Source organism: Zygotorulaspora mrakii, chromosome 4 (genome assembly GCF_013402915.1).
Source record: "Zygotorulaspora mrakii chromosome 4, complete sequence".
NCBI classification, from domain to species: Eukaryota; Fungi; Ascomycota; class Saccharomycetes; order Saccharomycetales; family Saccharomycetaceae; genus Zygotorulaspora; species Zygotorulaspora mrakii.
This window is the reverse complement of record NC_050722.1, coordinates 1,198,806-1,213,349: the sequence shown is the minus strand read 5'-3', so window position 1 is coordinate 1,213,349 and position 14,544 is coordinate 1,198,806. Positions and strand designations below refer to the sequence as shown.

General features: G+C 41.2%; 6 protein-coding genes across 6 annotated transcripts; 4 read left to right on the top strand and 2 right to left on the bottom strand.

Moving 5' to 3' along the window:
• Positions 1-1,889: 1,889 nt before the first annotated feature.
• On the top strand, positions 1,890-2,903 carry HG535_0D06220 (aldo/keto reductase; the record flags this gene model as incomplete). Its single annotated transcript, XM_037288745.1, has 1 exon — positions 1,890-2,903. One exon carries the CDS (start codon positions 1,890-1,892, stop codon positions 2,901-2,903), a length of 1,014 nt encoding a protein of 337 aa, XP_037144640.1.
• A 2,479-nt stretch (positions 2,904-5,382) lies between these two features.
• On the top strand, positions 5,383-6,591 carry ZRT1 (high-affinity Zn(2+) transporter ZRT1; the record flags this gene model as incomplete). Its single annotated transcript, XM_037288744.1, has 1 exon — positions 5,383-6,591. One exon carries the CDS (start codon positions 5,383-5,385, stop codon positions 6,589-6,591), a length of 1,209 nt encoding a protein of 402 aa, XP_037144639.1.
• A 345-nt stretch (positions 6,592-6,936) lies between these two features.
• Positions 6,937-8,055, top strand: HG535_0D06200 (MDR family NADP-dependent oxidoreductase; the record flags this gene model as incomplete). Its single annotated transcript, XM_037288743.1, has 1 exon — positions 6,937-8,055. One exon carries the CDS (start codon positions 6,937-6,939, stop codon positions 8,053-8,055), a length of 1,119 nt encoding a protein of 372 aa, XP_037144638.1.
• Positions 8,056-8,828: 773 nt separating this feature from the next.
• On the bottom strand, positions 8,829-9,461 carry HG535_0D06190 (uncharacterized protein; the record flags this gene model as incomplete). Its single annotated transcript, XM_037288742.1, has 1 exon — positions 8,829-9,461. The coding sequence occupies one exon, from the start codon at positions 9,459-9,461 to the stop codon at positions 8,829-8,831; it is 633 nt and encodes a 210-aa protein (XP_037144637.1).
• Positions 9,462-10,205: 744 nt separating this feature from the next.
• Positions 10,206-11,324, top strand: HG535_0D06180 (MDR family NADP-dependent oxidoreductase; the record flags this gene model as incomplete). Its single annotated transcript, XM_037288741.1, has 1 exon — positions 10,206-11,324. The coding sequence occupies one exon, from the start codon at positions 10,206-10,208 to the stop codon at positions 11,322-11,324; it is 1,119 nt and encodes a 372-aa protein (XP_037144636.1).
• A 773-nt stretch (positions 11,325-12,097) lies between these two features.
• HG535_0D06170 (SDR family oxidoreductase) lies at positions 12,098-13,123 on the bottom strand (the record flags this gene model as incomplete). The annotated part of the gene is made up of 1 exon (XM_037288740.1): positions 12,098-13,123. One exon carries the CDS (start codon positions 13,121-13,123, stop codon positions 12,098-12,100), a length of 1,026 nt encoding a protein of 341 aa, XP_037144635.1.
• Positions 13,124-14,544: the final 1,421 nt, after the last annotated feature.

The following is a 14,544-nucleotide window of genomic DNA, read 5'->3' as shown; positions in this document are numbered from 1 at the left end:
ATTGTGCGTTTTGAAGTGAGAAGTTCAACAACGGCCTGTTTCAATTCAATGCAACTTACAGTACGTTTGAGTGAGGGATAAAGCGACATGAGAACAAGAATATCAGAGATATCCCCCTTGCATAATTTATTTGTATAAAGCTCACCACATAGATAAACTCTTGTGTCCTCACTTACAGTTTCAAAGCTGAAAAACAGTCAATTAGATACATTGCCTCGTGGATCCATTCAGGGCCCCATAACGAAGAAGTACTTTTACACAGTTCAACAGATGATTGTAGAAGTTCCTCATATAGCCGAGCACTTCAAAATGAGAGCACATTTATCTAAGCAGTTCTATTCTCATTGAAAGACAAGTTCACTATGTGCTGTTTCATATAGTGCAGAAAATCTTTACTCACGGAATAACACGCGATTGCATACTTAATGATCTGTATAGCATAGCGATCCCTACTACGTGCTGCCAATTGGAAAAAGAGGACAACTGAACAAAAGGCTAAATTTTGTTGATCAAACGCAGATAGCTCTCTCACCGCTAGCGTGTGTTTTCCTAGCCCTTTGAACAAAGAATAATACTGATAAAAAAATCTGTTTTCCTATTCTTGTAATGAGTTTGCGTGCCCGCCTGTCTAGAAGGAGGTATGATTAACTGGTCTTAATTCTCTTTCACCATATTTGGCATGTATGCTCCATTCTTCTAAGTCTTTTCTCCCACAGATGAAAGTATATGATTGGGACCCACATAAGATTCATCGCGGACTGACACCAACACTGCGCACGTACACGGATAGTGACTTCCGCTAGCGAATTCTTTTGAAAACTTTAGTAGGCCCTATAAGACATGCAAGCCGGCCGTTAACTACTGTGCTTTCTTGTGAGTATTTTATGTTCGGACTGATTCAAGAGCAACAGTTCTATAACTACGAAGAACTGAAAGCGAAGAACTGATGCTCATTGAATTCAAATCAAAGGAGTCGACCCTTAAATGCAAAATTGGTTGGAAGACCTGATCACGCTCCAGTGACTATCATGCTAATCGTAGAAATTCCTTTTGCAATTGAGTCATCTGATTGGTGAGATATTTCTCAAACAATTGTGGAAAAAAGTAGCAGTAATTCGTTAGATAGCGCAAGCATTTCACGCTGCACCCGATCCTTGAATGACGTTAGTAAGAAATTAGTATGAGCGTCCAATTGCATGGGACGCAGCATTTGAGTACTATTCAAGAAAAGGCTATCACGCAGTTACCCCAAGGCGACTCTACGACATTCTGAAGACGCCTTTTTCAAGCGCTCAATGGCTTAGCAGTGGTCTGCAAGAGGGTTCTCACTTTCTCATGCATTAGTAGTAGGGAGACGGTAGAAAGAGGGTGGAAAGGGGGTGAAAATAGGATAGAGAATTTAGGATGTCGAGTTCGAAGTCGTTATCAGCGCAGCAAATTGCACGGGATAGCATAATTGATTCAGTTCAGTTTGCCAAGACACAAACATCTCGAGTAAACCTTCTATAGGGAGGGACAGTTTGCTATTAGTCAGTAGTTATGTTTACAATGCTTGTCAACAACAGGATGGATTATGCAAAAAGAAATCAATTCGAAAATTGATGAGATATTGTTCTTAGTAATCAACCTTTATATGCAATAAAGCTACGTCATTTCTTACAGTTTCGCCTGCAACACGGCTGCGCCATCCGTGGAAATGCCTCACGCCAAGCATGGTCGACTTCTTTATCAAAAGATCATTAAACGAAAACCCATTCATAAAATAAATAAACTTTCCATTATTCATATATAAAGGGGAGCATATATCGTTTGACTGCAAGATGCATTTCCATTCACTGCAACAAGATCAATTGTATCAATAAAACAGTCGGCGTATTAATAGAGTTAAAATGGTTGTTAAGCAAGTGAAATTTGGAAACACAGGTTTGAAAATCTCCCCAGTTATTGTGGGATGTATGTCCTACGGTTCGAAAACTTGGTCTCCTTGGGTGATGGAAGACAAGGAGGAAGTTTTCAAGATTTTGAAATACTGTTACGACCAAGGTATTCGTACTTTCGACACTGCAGATGTTTACAGTAACGGTAAAAGTGAGCGCTTGCTGGGTGAGTTTTTGAAACGCTACAACATCAATAGAGAAACGGTTGTTATCTTGTCTAAGGTCCGTTTTGCCGTTGATGAATCATTGACTCTACCTTTGAGCACCCTTTACGGTACTGACGAACAAACTGCTTTGACATTGGCCAACCAAGGTGGTCTATCACGTAAGCACATCATGGATGGTGTTGCTAAATCTGTCGAAAGATTAGGAACCTACATTGATGTTCTTCAGATCCACAGAATGGATTACGATACCCCAATGGAGGAGACCATGAAGGCTTTGAATGATGTCATTGAACGTGGTGACGTTAGATACATTGGTGCATCCACCATGAAGGCTACCGAGTTCGCAGAAATGCAATTCGTTGCTGAGAAGCACGGTTGGTTTAAATTCTCCAGTTGGCAATCTATGTACAACTTGTTGTATCGTGAGGATGAAAGAGAGGTTATTCCTTTCGCCAAGAAGCACAATGTTGCGCTAATTCCATGGTCCCCAAACAACAGAGGTCTATTGACAAGACCATTTGGACAAACTACTGCAAGATCCGATGCTGACCCTCGTTTGCACGATGTTACCGAGGCTGATAAAGAAATCATCAAGCGTGTTGAAAAGGTTGCAAAAGATAAGGGTTTGAGTATGGCTCAAGTCTCTTCTGCTTGGGTCTTGAGCAAGGGCTGTTATCCTATCATCGGTTTGAGTTCTGTTGAACGTGTAAAGGAGGCTATTGGTGCTATTGATATCACATTCACTGAAGAGGAATCGGCTTATCTAGAGGAGCCATATCAACCAAAAAAGCAACAGTGATTTGATTTGCTCAACAAATTTTTAGTTGTTGTATGATATGGTTTATAAATATTTCACTTTTATAATGTTGACATGCAAACTTTTTTATTTCTAATTTGGTGAAGTCTCTTGGACCCATGTGTGTGCCAATATTTTCAGAGGGAGCAGTGAAACAAGAATGCCAGGCTGATTCTTTCTAGCTAATCGTGTCTTGATAATTTGAGCTCTACGTGGAATTTAGAATTCGTCTTAAAGCCCCAAGCTTAGATTTCTGTTCAACCTATTGTTGCTGGCATCGCGTCTCGACAAAGTGACAGTCGCAGTGTCCGCATTGGCGAGACGAACACTGATCCACACGCTTGAAAAGCTCTTTTTCTTCAATTTTCCGTTTCAGCGTCCTTCGGCCATTCATAGAGGCGTATTTATGTCAGTTCTTATGGTGGCTTTTACGAAACATCAAGCGAAGAGCACGCTACGAGTATGGAGACCAAACGGTCACAACGGCAAATACGTAAACTATTAATGCGGTCTCGGGAGGTAACGTGATCTTCAATATTATCTGCTCTTTTCATCTTTTGATTCTTTTTGGAGTCTCGAGAAGTGAGCAAATATACGTGTAACTCAGCCTCACGCTTTACACTAGAAATTACAGTTTTCTCCTAATGGAAGCCTGGCACACAAAACAATTCCAAGCTGATTCCAAGTTTTAGCCGTTCCTTGTAAAAAAAAAAAGACTGACCCCAGAAAACTGGGTCACATGACCAGAATAGACAGTTTAAAACAAACCTCTAATTGATTCGCTACTTATGGTCCACGAGAAACGTAAGAATCTTTCGCCTCTCAAAGAGACTTGATGGCAAAACAATGCAGGAGGTGCGCTCATTTCACTCTTTGGAGTGCGCATGGAAATGTCTAGTGCCTGAGAACGAATCGTGAAAACGTTCTTCCACGATTCGAGGAATCAACGCTGCTTCTCAGTAATTTTCCACTCCATAGGAAGTGATCTATCACCTCGTTGCCTACCCGAGACTTCTCTGCCAGGACATCGCAAAGTTATCCAAGGTAACTCATTTTTACAGCTTTTCAAGAACTACTGCGACCCATATGCCCCTTCGATCGCATGGCGGGATTGAGTGAGATGAGCACAATATCTGCAGACGAGAAGCACCTAGACGCCCCCTGTTGCGTTGAGCAGCAACGGAATGCGTTCACCTATCAGATACGTCGTTCGTAGTCCGCCGATTTCATTCCGAAACCCAAAAGCACATATATTTGCCCGTGTACCCTCCAGGACTCATCCGCTACTACAGCCTACAGCAAGTGAAAACAAGAGAGGCTCAACGGCGACCCCGGCGCATTTCAGGCTTTGAACACCAACTGTATATGCAACACCCTGCTTGGAGAGCTCACAAAAACCGGGTCACTGGCCCCTATGCCTGAAAGACATCTACGCGTGCCGCTCACACCGGGGCAGCGCTCATCGGGCCTTCCCCCAGGCTCGTTGCGAACTGGAAGTACCCTGACACACGCTGCCACAAAAAGCAAAACTGCGATCAACACAAATCGAGAAACACCAATACTTCACGGCCACCATAACTTGCAGCCCCACCGCAACTTGCAGCCCCACCGCAACTTGCAGCCCCACCGCACTATAGCACAGTCCATCACTCGGCTTCCAGTACCTGTCTCTATTACCCTTACAGTACACCTTCACAGCAACCAACCATGACCCTGTCAATGACACAACGCCGAATCACCCACCGCAGGCGAAAGGGTCGCTGATTCGTGACTCCGCCGGCTCAGCATAGTCAACCGCTCATCGATCCAAACATTCACTAGTAAACTTTTTCTTTTTCAGCATTCGAATTCTCCGAGGTAAAGCAAACATCCCATCGTGTTTGTGCAAAGCATCGCCTTGCGCTCATCCGTGCACGGCTTAAGCATATTCTTCTCGAGTGGATCAGCTAAAAGAAAAGCTTAGAATGCGCTGTCTCCATCTTTCACGGACTCAAAACTATTCCTCAATGGCCCTTTGCACGGCGCTGCAGGCAAGCGAAAAGAAAGAACATTTTCGCCAAAGAAGGCAGCATGTGAAAGGACCTGAGAGGTTACCATAGTGGACAAGCTGGAAGTACCAAGCTGCGTGAAAATTAACACATAATGGTACCTTGAAGGTTACGGACCTTTTCTGTCTAATAGGTAATAGGTGAGGAAACAAGAATGGGGAGCCGAAAATTTTTCTCAGCAACCAGAAGGCTTCGCAGAAAGGTAATGGTTAAGGTTTTCATTGGGTAATATTGGATTTTATTGGGTTTAACTGGGTGAAAATCGCATATTCGGTATTGTGCATTCAGCTGCAGTTCATTTGTTTCTTTTTGGCTAGAGGATATCATCAAGTATATAACTTAGGCATTCTGCTGGCTTGTTAGATCTGCTACCTTGAGTTTCGTCTGAGAGGAAGAGGGAGACCCAAATAACCATCCAGTCTCTACACACTAAGATGTCCGACGCCGATTCTGATTTCGTACCTAGCACCGACCCGTGGTGGAAACAGTGGGACCCAAATAACATCACAGTCGCCCCAACTGAGGACGATGACGATTACGATGGTCCAAGTGATTCCTGGAAGTACTGTGTCATACAAGGTGTCTACTTCGGAGGTAACGATTATAACGGTTGGTTAGGTGCCCGTATCTCTTCCATCTTTGTCATTCTATTCGTCAGTACAGCATGCACTTTGTTTCCTGTTGTATCGAAGAGAGTCAAGTGGTTAAAGGTTCACAAATACGTTTACCAATTTGCTCGTAATTTCGGTACTGGTGTTATTGTGGCTACTGCATACATCCATTTGTTGGATCCCGCCTATACGGAAATCGGTGGTTTGAGTTGTGTTGGATCGAACGGTAATTGGAGTACCTACGCGTGGTGCCCTGCTATTATTCTATTTACCGTCATGTTAACATTTTTGGTCGATGTTACAAGTAGTTTCTACGTCGAAAGAAAGTACGGTTACGTTCACAACCATCGTTCGGATGAGATCGAGGATGCTATCGTTGGTAATGCAAAACCAGTGCACGATGCTGAACATCACACAGGTGCACACATGCACGAATCTGACGAAGGTGACTCTTATTCCAAGGACAAGCAACAATTAGGTGACACCAAATCTCTACAAACTTACACCGAGTCCGATGTTGATTCTGTCAAGGCTGAGATGTCATTCAAAGGTGAATTCGCTGCCTTTTTAATTCTGGAATTTGGTATTCTGTTCCACTCTGTGATGATCGGTTTGAATTTAGGTACTACTGGTGATGAATTCAAAGTTTTATACCCTGTTTTGGTCTTCCACCAATCTTTCGAAGGTTTAGGTATCGGTGCTAGATTGTCTATGATCGAATTTCCTCGCAACAAGAGATGGTGGCCATATGTTCTATGTATTGCTTACGGTCTGACAACCCCAGTGTGTGTTGCTATCGGTCTAGGTGTCAGAGAAAAGTATTCCGGTAATTCATACGCCGTCAACGTTGTCTCTGGTGTCCTTGATGCTATTTCCGCTGGTGTTTTAATGTACACTGGTTTGGTCGAACTTCTAGCAAGAGATTATATATTCAACCCTAACAGAACCAAGAGCATTAAAGAAATGCTATTCAGCTTGTGGTGTATGTTTTGGGGTGCAGGTTTAATGGCTCTACTGGGTAAATGGGCTTAATCATACATAATTCATTTGAATGCTTCTACAGAATGCATACGTGTAATACAGTTTTATACAAATCTTCTATATAAATAATAAGCCTACTAGGATACTAGGATAGTGTACAGAGTAACATTTTTTTAAGTTGGCGAGGGGAGGGGCATTCACCCAACCTTTTTTACGATAATTTGTTCATCATTTGGTTAGCGCGCGATTATTAATATAGTACCTTCGTAAGATGATATTATATTACCAAAGAACAATATAATAATGAAGTCTCCTAAGTAATAGTCTTGTTGATTGCACATTACGGCTGGTAGAAATTGACGTCAAGAAGCTCATTACACATATCATTGGTTTGAGATGGTCAGAGCTAAACAATGGGTTTTAAAGAACACTCCTGATTTTGGTGCACCCTTTAATTTTGATAATGATGATCCAAATGCAACATTTGAACTGAAATCTTTTGATATATCTCCAGATGACTTAAAGAAAGGTGAAATCCTAGTTGAAACTTATCTGCTTTCTAATGATCCGGCCCAGAAATTTTGGATAGCTACTGTAGATCGGAATTATTCGAAAGGAACGCAATTAGGTGAAAATATCCCCGCAAGAGGTATCGGAAAGATTCTGGCAAGCAAGAATGATAATTACTCTGTAGGCGACTATGTTACTGGTAGACTTTGTTGGACTACGGCTATAATTATAGGCGACCCCATAGCTGCCGATGTTCGGAAGATTTGCCCTGAGGAAGGTGACGAGTTATGGTGGTATTTATCTGTATATGGGAGCACCGCTTTGACTGCATATTTCATCTTTTACAAGTATTTGGGCTTGAGCGAGACTGAGAAACACTATGGTAAACAATTTTTAATATCTGGTGCTGCAGGTGCTGTTGGAACTATTTGTGTACAACTAGCTGTCAACGTTTTTAAAGCGTCAAAAGTAATTGCAATTGCGGGTGGAAGTGAAAAGATCAATTACCTGGAGAGTCTAGGAAAAGTTGTCGTTGGGGTGGACTATAAAGATGAACGTTTTGAGCAAAACCTTATAAAAGCAGCTGCTGAAAACAGTGTCGACTACTTTGTTGATAACGTCGGTGGCTCGATACTAGATATAGGTGTGAAAACGTTAAAAATTCAGGGGACAATAATTGCTTGTGGCTCAATTAGCGGTTACAACCATCCCGAAGAGTTAGTTTTCAAGAATTATGTTTCAGTAATTACAAAAAGATTGACTTTGAAGGGTTTACTAGTCACAGACTGTAGAGAAAATTTTCCAGAAGCAATGAAGAAGCTAAAAAAATTAGTGAAAGATAAAAGTATTGACGCTAAACATTCTGCTACTCTCGTGGATGCAGAGGATGATAAGTTCATTTACGTTCCTACTATTTGGAGTGGATTATTTCAAGGTATTAATAGAGGAAAACTGATAACCGTCGTTAAAGGCATGGATCAGAGTCGGTTTGCTAAGGGTGAATGAATAATTACTGGTTGAAATGCACTTCTCTGTCGTTGACATCGATTCATGTAGTGCCTCAGAGTGATATTCATGATGCGCTTCTAGCGCCCACCGATGTTTTGCACCAAGCAACAGTTTTATGTATAAGTATCGGGAACTTTCTCGACATAATGTTGTAATTAACATTCTTGCAGCGATAAGCTCGTATTCCATAAGTGATATACCGGGTATGTAGGCCTGGCATGTGCTGTTCCTGGTATTCTATTCCGGCTTTTGTAATGGTCATTAAGAATTATTATGCATAAAGCATACGTCTATCTTTTTGTAATTTAACAGAGAAGAGAAGGCGCACGAAAAAACTTGTTTAAAACTTTCCGACATTATATAGTGGCCGTTAATTTAAGTTGCTGTAACTCAGGCAGAGAGATGTCCAATCGCGGGTTATTTGGCACTTAATGTCAACTTGGCAATTGCTGTCACAATTGTTAGGCACTCCGCGATGGGGCTTTACGAACGAAACGGATAAGACAACACAGAAGACATCGAAGTGTCACTTTAACACAACTTCACTAAGGAGTTATCAAAACGAGCATTCCTCTGGTCGTCTACATCAGTCATCGGATTGAAGAAAACCGGTTTTTATTCTGAGTTGAATAACTGCAATACCACTTGCCAGATCTGTTGTAGCTTAGATTGCAATAGCCTAAACGACTTTCGCTAACTGAGAAAAATGATCTGAAGTTTGAAATACATCATCTATCTACCGAAAAACTATATTTAGTAGGTTAATGTATCTATAACCTTCCCTCCTTCTTCAAAATTTGAGTGGTCATGTCATCGACGGTTTCTCTCAAGGTTCTGAATTTGAAGCCCAAGATCTTTTTGGATTCAGAGGTGTCGAAAGAAGAGAAAGCAATAGCATCAGCTGCCTTTCTATCTCCGGTTGGTAATTTACCCTTCAGTGTTGGAAAATCTTCGTTCAAGATATCAACTACATCTTGACAGACAAAACTCTCAACACTGAGACCTAATCTCTTGCCGATGGTATTCTCCTTCTGGAATGCCAACAAGTGGGCTTTTGATACATCACGGACATCAATATACTGACCACGAATTTGATTGTTCACTGGGACATCTGCTGATGAATGTAATAGGCCGTTGACAACTTCACAGGATGTGTTCAAATGCTCGGTAACATCCTCGTCGAACTTTTGAGGACCGAAAACATACACAGGATTAACGGTAGCCAACTTGAATTTGAGTACGTCCTTATTAGCTTCCAAGAAATCCCAAGCTGTTTTCTCAGCAAATTTCTTGGATCCACAGTATGCAGTCATAGGATTGGCTTGACAACCCTCCCAAGTGTCCGGGTTCCAATCAGCTTCAGTATAGGTAGTGGAAGGATCGTTAACGGTACGTACATCCATGATGAATTCAAAGTTTTATACCCTGTTTTGGTCTTCCACCAATCTTTCGAAGGTTTAGGTATCGGTGCTAGATTGTCTATGATCGAATTTCCTCGCAACAAGAGATGGTGGCCATATGTTCTATGTATTGCTTACGGTCTGACAACCCCAGTGTGTGTTGCTATCGGTCTAGGTGTCAGAGAAAAGTATTCCGGTAATTCATACGCCGTCAACGTTGTCTCTGGTGTCCTTGATGCTATTTCCGCTGGTGTTTTAATGTACACTGGTTTGGTCGAACTTCTAGCAAGAGATTATATATTCAACCCTAACAGAACCAAGAGCATTAAAGAAATGCTATTCAGCTTGTGGTGTATGTTTTGGGGTGCAGGTTTAATGGCTCTACTGGGTAAATGGGCTTAATCATACATAATTCATTTGAATGCTTCTACAGAATGCATACGTGTAATACAGTTTTATACAAATCTTCTATATAAATAATAAGCCTACTAGGATACTAGGATAGTGTACAGAGTAACATTTTTTTAAGTTGGCGAGGGGAGGGGCATTCACCCAACCTTTTTTACGATAATTTGTTCATCATTTGGTTAGCGCGCGATTATTAATATAGTACCTTCGTAAGATGATATTATATTACCAAAGAACAATATAATAATGAAGTCTCCTAAGTAATAGTCTTGTTGATTGCACATTACGGCTGGTAGAAATTGACGTCAAGAAGCTCATTACACATATCATTGGTTTGAGATGGTCAGAGCTAAACAATGGGTTTTAAAGAACACTCCTGATTTTGGTGCACCCTTTAATTTTGATAATGATGATCCAAATGCAACATTTGAACTGAAATCTTTTGATATATCTCCAGATGACTTAAAGAAAGGTGAAATCCTAGTTGAAACTTATCTGCTTTCTAATGATCCGGCCCAGAAATTTTGGATAGCTACTGTAGATCGGAATTATTCGAAAGGAACGCAATTAGGTGAAAATATCCCCGCAAGAGGTATCGGAAAGATTCTGGCAAGCAAGAATGATAATTACTCTGTAGGCGACTATGTTACTGGTAGACTTTGTTGGACTACGGCTATAATTATAGGCGACCCCATAGCTGCCGATGTTCGGAAGATTTGCCCTGAGGAAGGTGACGAGTTATGGTGGTATTTATCTGTATATGGGAGCACCGCTTTGACTGCATATTTCATCTTTTACAAGTATTTGGGCTTGAGCGAGACTGAGAAACACTATGGTAAACAATTTTTAATATCTGGTGCTGCAGGTGCTGTTGGAACTATTTGTGTACAACTAGCTGTCAACGTTTTTAAAGCGTCAAAAGTAATTGCAATTGCGGGTGGAAGTGAAAAGATCAATTACCTGGAGAGTCTAGGAAAAGTTGTCGTTGGGGTGGACTATAAAGATGAACGTTTTGAGCAAAACCTTATAAAAGCAGCTGCTGAAAACAGTGTCGACTACTTTGTTGATAACGTCGGTGGCTCGATACTAGATATAGGTGTGAAAACGTTAAAAATTCAGGGGACAATAATTGCTTGTGGCTCAATTAGCGGTTACAACCATCCCGAAGAGTTAGTTTTCAAGAATTATGTTTCAGTAATTACAAAAAGATTGACTTTGAAGGGTTTACTAGTCACAGACTGTAGAGAAAATTTTCCAGAAGCAATGAAGAAGCTAAAAAAATTAGTGAAAGATAAAAGTATTGACGCTAAACATTCTGCTACTCTCGTGGATGCAGAGGATGATAAGTTCATTTACGTTCCTACTATTTGGAGTGGATTATTTCAAGGTATTAATAGAGGAAAACTGATAACCGTCGTTAAAGGCATGGATCAGAGTCGGTTTGCTAAGGGTGAATGAATAATTACTGGTTGAAATGCACTTCTCTGTCGTTGACATCGATTCATGTAGTGCCTCAGAGTGATATTCATGATGCGCTTCTAGCGCCCACCGATGTTTTGCACCAAGCAACAGTTTTATGTATAAGTATCGGGAACTTTCTCGACATAATGTTGTAATTAACATTCTTGCAGCGATAAGCTCGTATTCCATAAGTGATATACCGGGTATGTAGGCCTGGCATGTGCTGTTCCTGGTATTCTATTCCGGCTTTTGTAATGGTCATTAAGAATTATTATGCATAAAGCATACGTCTATCTTTTTGTAATTTAACAGAGAAGAGAAGGCGCACGAAAAAACTTGTTTAAAACTTTCCGACATTATATAGTGGCCGTTAATTTAAGTTGCTGTAACTCAGGCAGAGAGATGTCCAATCGCGGGTTATTTGGCACTTAATGTCAACTTGGCAATTGCTGTCACAATTGTTAGGCACTCCGCGATGGGGCTTTACGAACGAAACGGATAAGACAACACAGAAGACATCGAAGTGTCACTTTAACACAACTTCACTAAGGAGTTATCAAAACGAGCATTCCTCTGGTCGTCTACATCAGTCATCGGATTGAAGAAAACCGGTTTTTATTCTGAGTTGAATAACTGCAATACCACTTGCCAGATCTGTTGTAGCTTAGATTGCAATAGCCTAAACGACTTTCGCTAACTGAGAAAAATGATCTGAAGTTTGAAATACATCATCTATCTACCGAAAAACTATATTTAGTAGGTTAATGTATCTATAACCTTCCCTCCTTCTTCAAAATTTGAGTGGTCATGTCATCGACGGTTTCTCTCAAGGTTCTGAATTTGAAGCCCAAGATCTTTTTGGATTCAGAGGTGTCGAAAGAAGAGAAAGCAATAGCATCAGCTGCCTTTCTATCTCCGGTTGGTAATTTACCCTTCAGTGTTGGAAAATCTTCGTTCAAGATATCAACTACATCTTGACAGACAAAACTCTCAACACTGAGACCTAATCTCTTGCCGATGGTATTCTCCTTCTGGAATGCCAACAAGTGGGCTTTTGATACATCACGGACATCAATATACTGACCACGAATTTGATTGTTCACTGGGACATCTGCTGATGAATGTAATAGGCCGTTGACAACTTCACAGGATGTGTTCAAATGCTCGGTAACATCCTCGTCGAACTTTTGAGGACCGAAAACATACACAGGATTAACGGTAGCCAACTTGAATTTGAGTACGTCCTTATTAGCTTCCAAGAAATCCCAAGCTGTTTTCTCAGCAAATTTCTTGGATCCACAGTATGCAGTCATAGGATTGGCTTGACAACCCTCCCAAGTGTCCGGGTTCCAATCAGCTTCAGTATAGGTAGTGGAAGGATCGTTAACGGTACGTACATCCATGATTGCAGCAAATGACGAGGTTATGACAACACGCTCTACTGTGTCGGCACCGTATTTCTTGATAGACTCCAAAATACTCTTAGTACCAAGGACGGCTGGATTAAGCAAATCCTTCTCATAGTCAGTAGACTGGAAGTGGAAAGGTGAAGCCGTGTGCAGAACGACTTTGATGTCTTTGTGGTATTTTTGCAATACATGATCGAATGCATTGGGAGCTGCTATGTCTGCAACGATTTCAGTGACAAAATTTGGATTATTGCCAAATTGTCTCTTCAACTTATCAGCTTTTGCCTCAGATCTCACGGTACCAATAACCTTGTAATTTTGGTCTAGCAAATCGCCAACAATGTGTAGGGCAATGAACCCAGTAGCACCAGTAACTAATACAGACATGTCCCCTTTAATACTTTCTTACGAAAAACTCGATAATACTGTACTTCCGCCTTGCATGATAACGACTGGTTGATAATTGACCAGGAATTGCTTCTCTTTTATGCTAACGCTTTTTTTTTTGATTATTAATCATTATCTCATTTTCCAACTCTGTAGTCCTGCTAAAAAAAGAAACACTAGTTTTGATATTCTGACATGCTCTTACAATAGAAGCCTTCGAAAACCCTCGAAACTTTAGAATTTGGACAACAGCCACAAACAATGCACTGCGCCTCACACTTGCGTTAGACAGGCTTAATACCTTAGATAACACTAAACACGCCACTTACTCATGCAAAGAAATATGCCTTTTTGAGTTTATTTACTTGGGCTCAAGAGCTTGTCATCTCGGTTTTCAAAGCCAAGCCCATTTTTTTACGGTCCGCGGAGAAGCATTTGATCCGCGTATTTCTTTATTTCATTCAATAACTGAACAATAAACTGTACGATGAATGAGGTAGAGTTCAATCATTTGAAGGCCCACCGGGCTTGTTGTAGTAAGTGCTACACATCGCTAAGTAGCAAGAAATCCGAGTAGAAATATTCGCAATCAATTACTAAGCGACATAATCCAAAGAGTTGCCCTTGACGTCTGTATTCTATCATGTAGAGAGGTGTCATACGCCACGCAGCCGCGGGTTGTGCACCCAAATCCCGTCAGTGTCTCTTGATTTTAGTCGATTGATTTAGTTATTATTGGAAATGCAGTGTAAAAGAGGCTGAGAGATATCCGGTACTCAAACTCTTGCGGCGCAACTGAAAACTTGAAAGCAGATCTGGCGGTATTTTACTTCGTGGACTTCATTACTTTTTGTTGTGCCATTACAAACGAGTTTAAATACTAAAGCAGACCTCTTGATTCTACTGCTCGATATCGAAGCCTATTCGGCCTGTTACGAGGCCACCTTTCGTATACGATGAAAAAGGTTGGTGTAAGTACAATCGAACAGCACCACTGAGATGGCAGATTTCTTCAGGTGGGCATATTATCGTCCAAGATTCTCCATCCGCGTTGTCATTGGCACTGGATAGTGAACCACTCAACTTATGAGTTGCATACAAGGAGGTGACAATAGTATATCCACCTCAATTCTTGCTTCATACACTGTTTTCACGGATTGTACTCTTCCTGCTGATGTAAGTTCGTGTCAACATCGTTTTACCGTTTACTTTACCATGGCCTCTCTGAAACTTTACTTGTGGTGCCTGGAATCACTCACCTTACCAATAACACGGCCTCGACGTCTTCGATGTTATCGCTCACGTCTACGAATCGCAAACTGTTCGACTACCAGGAAACGCTCCACCAATTGAGCTGGCCTTCATTCTTCGCACAATACGGTGGGATGGGTATGCATTTGTAGTTTTCTCAAAACTAATTC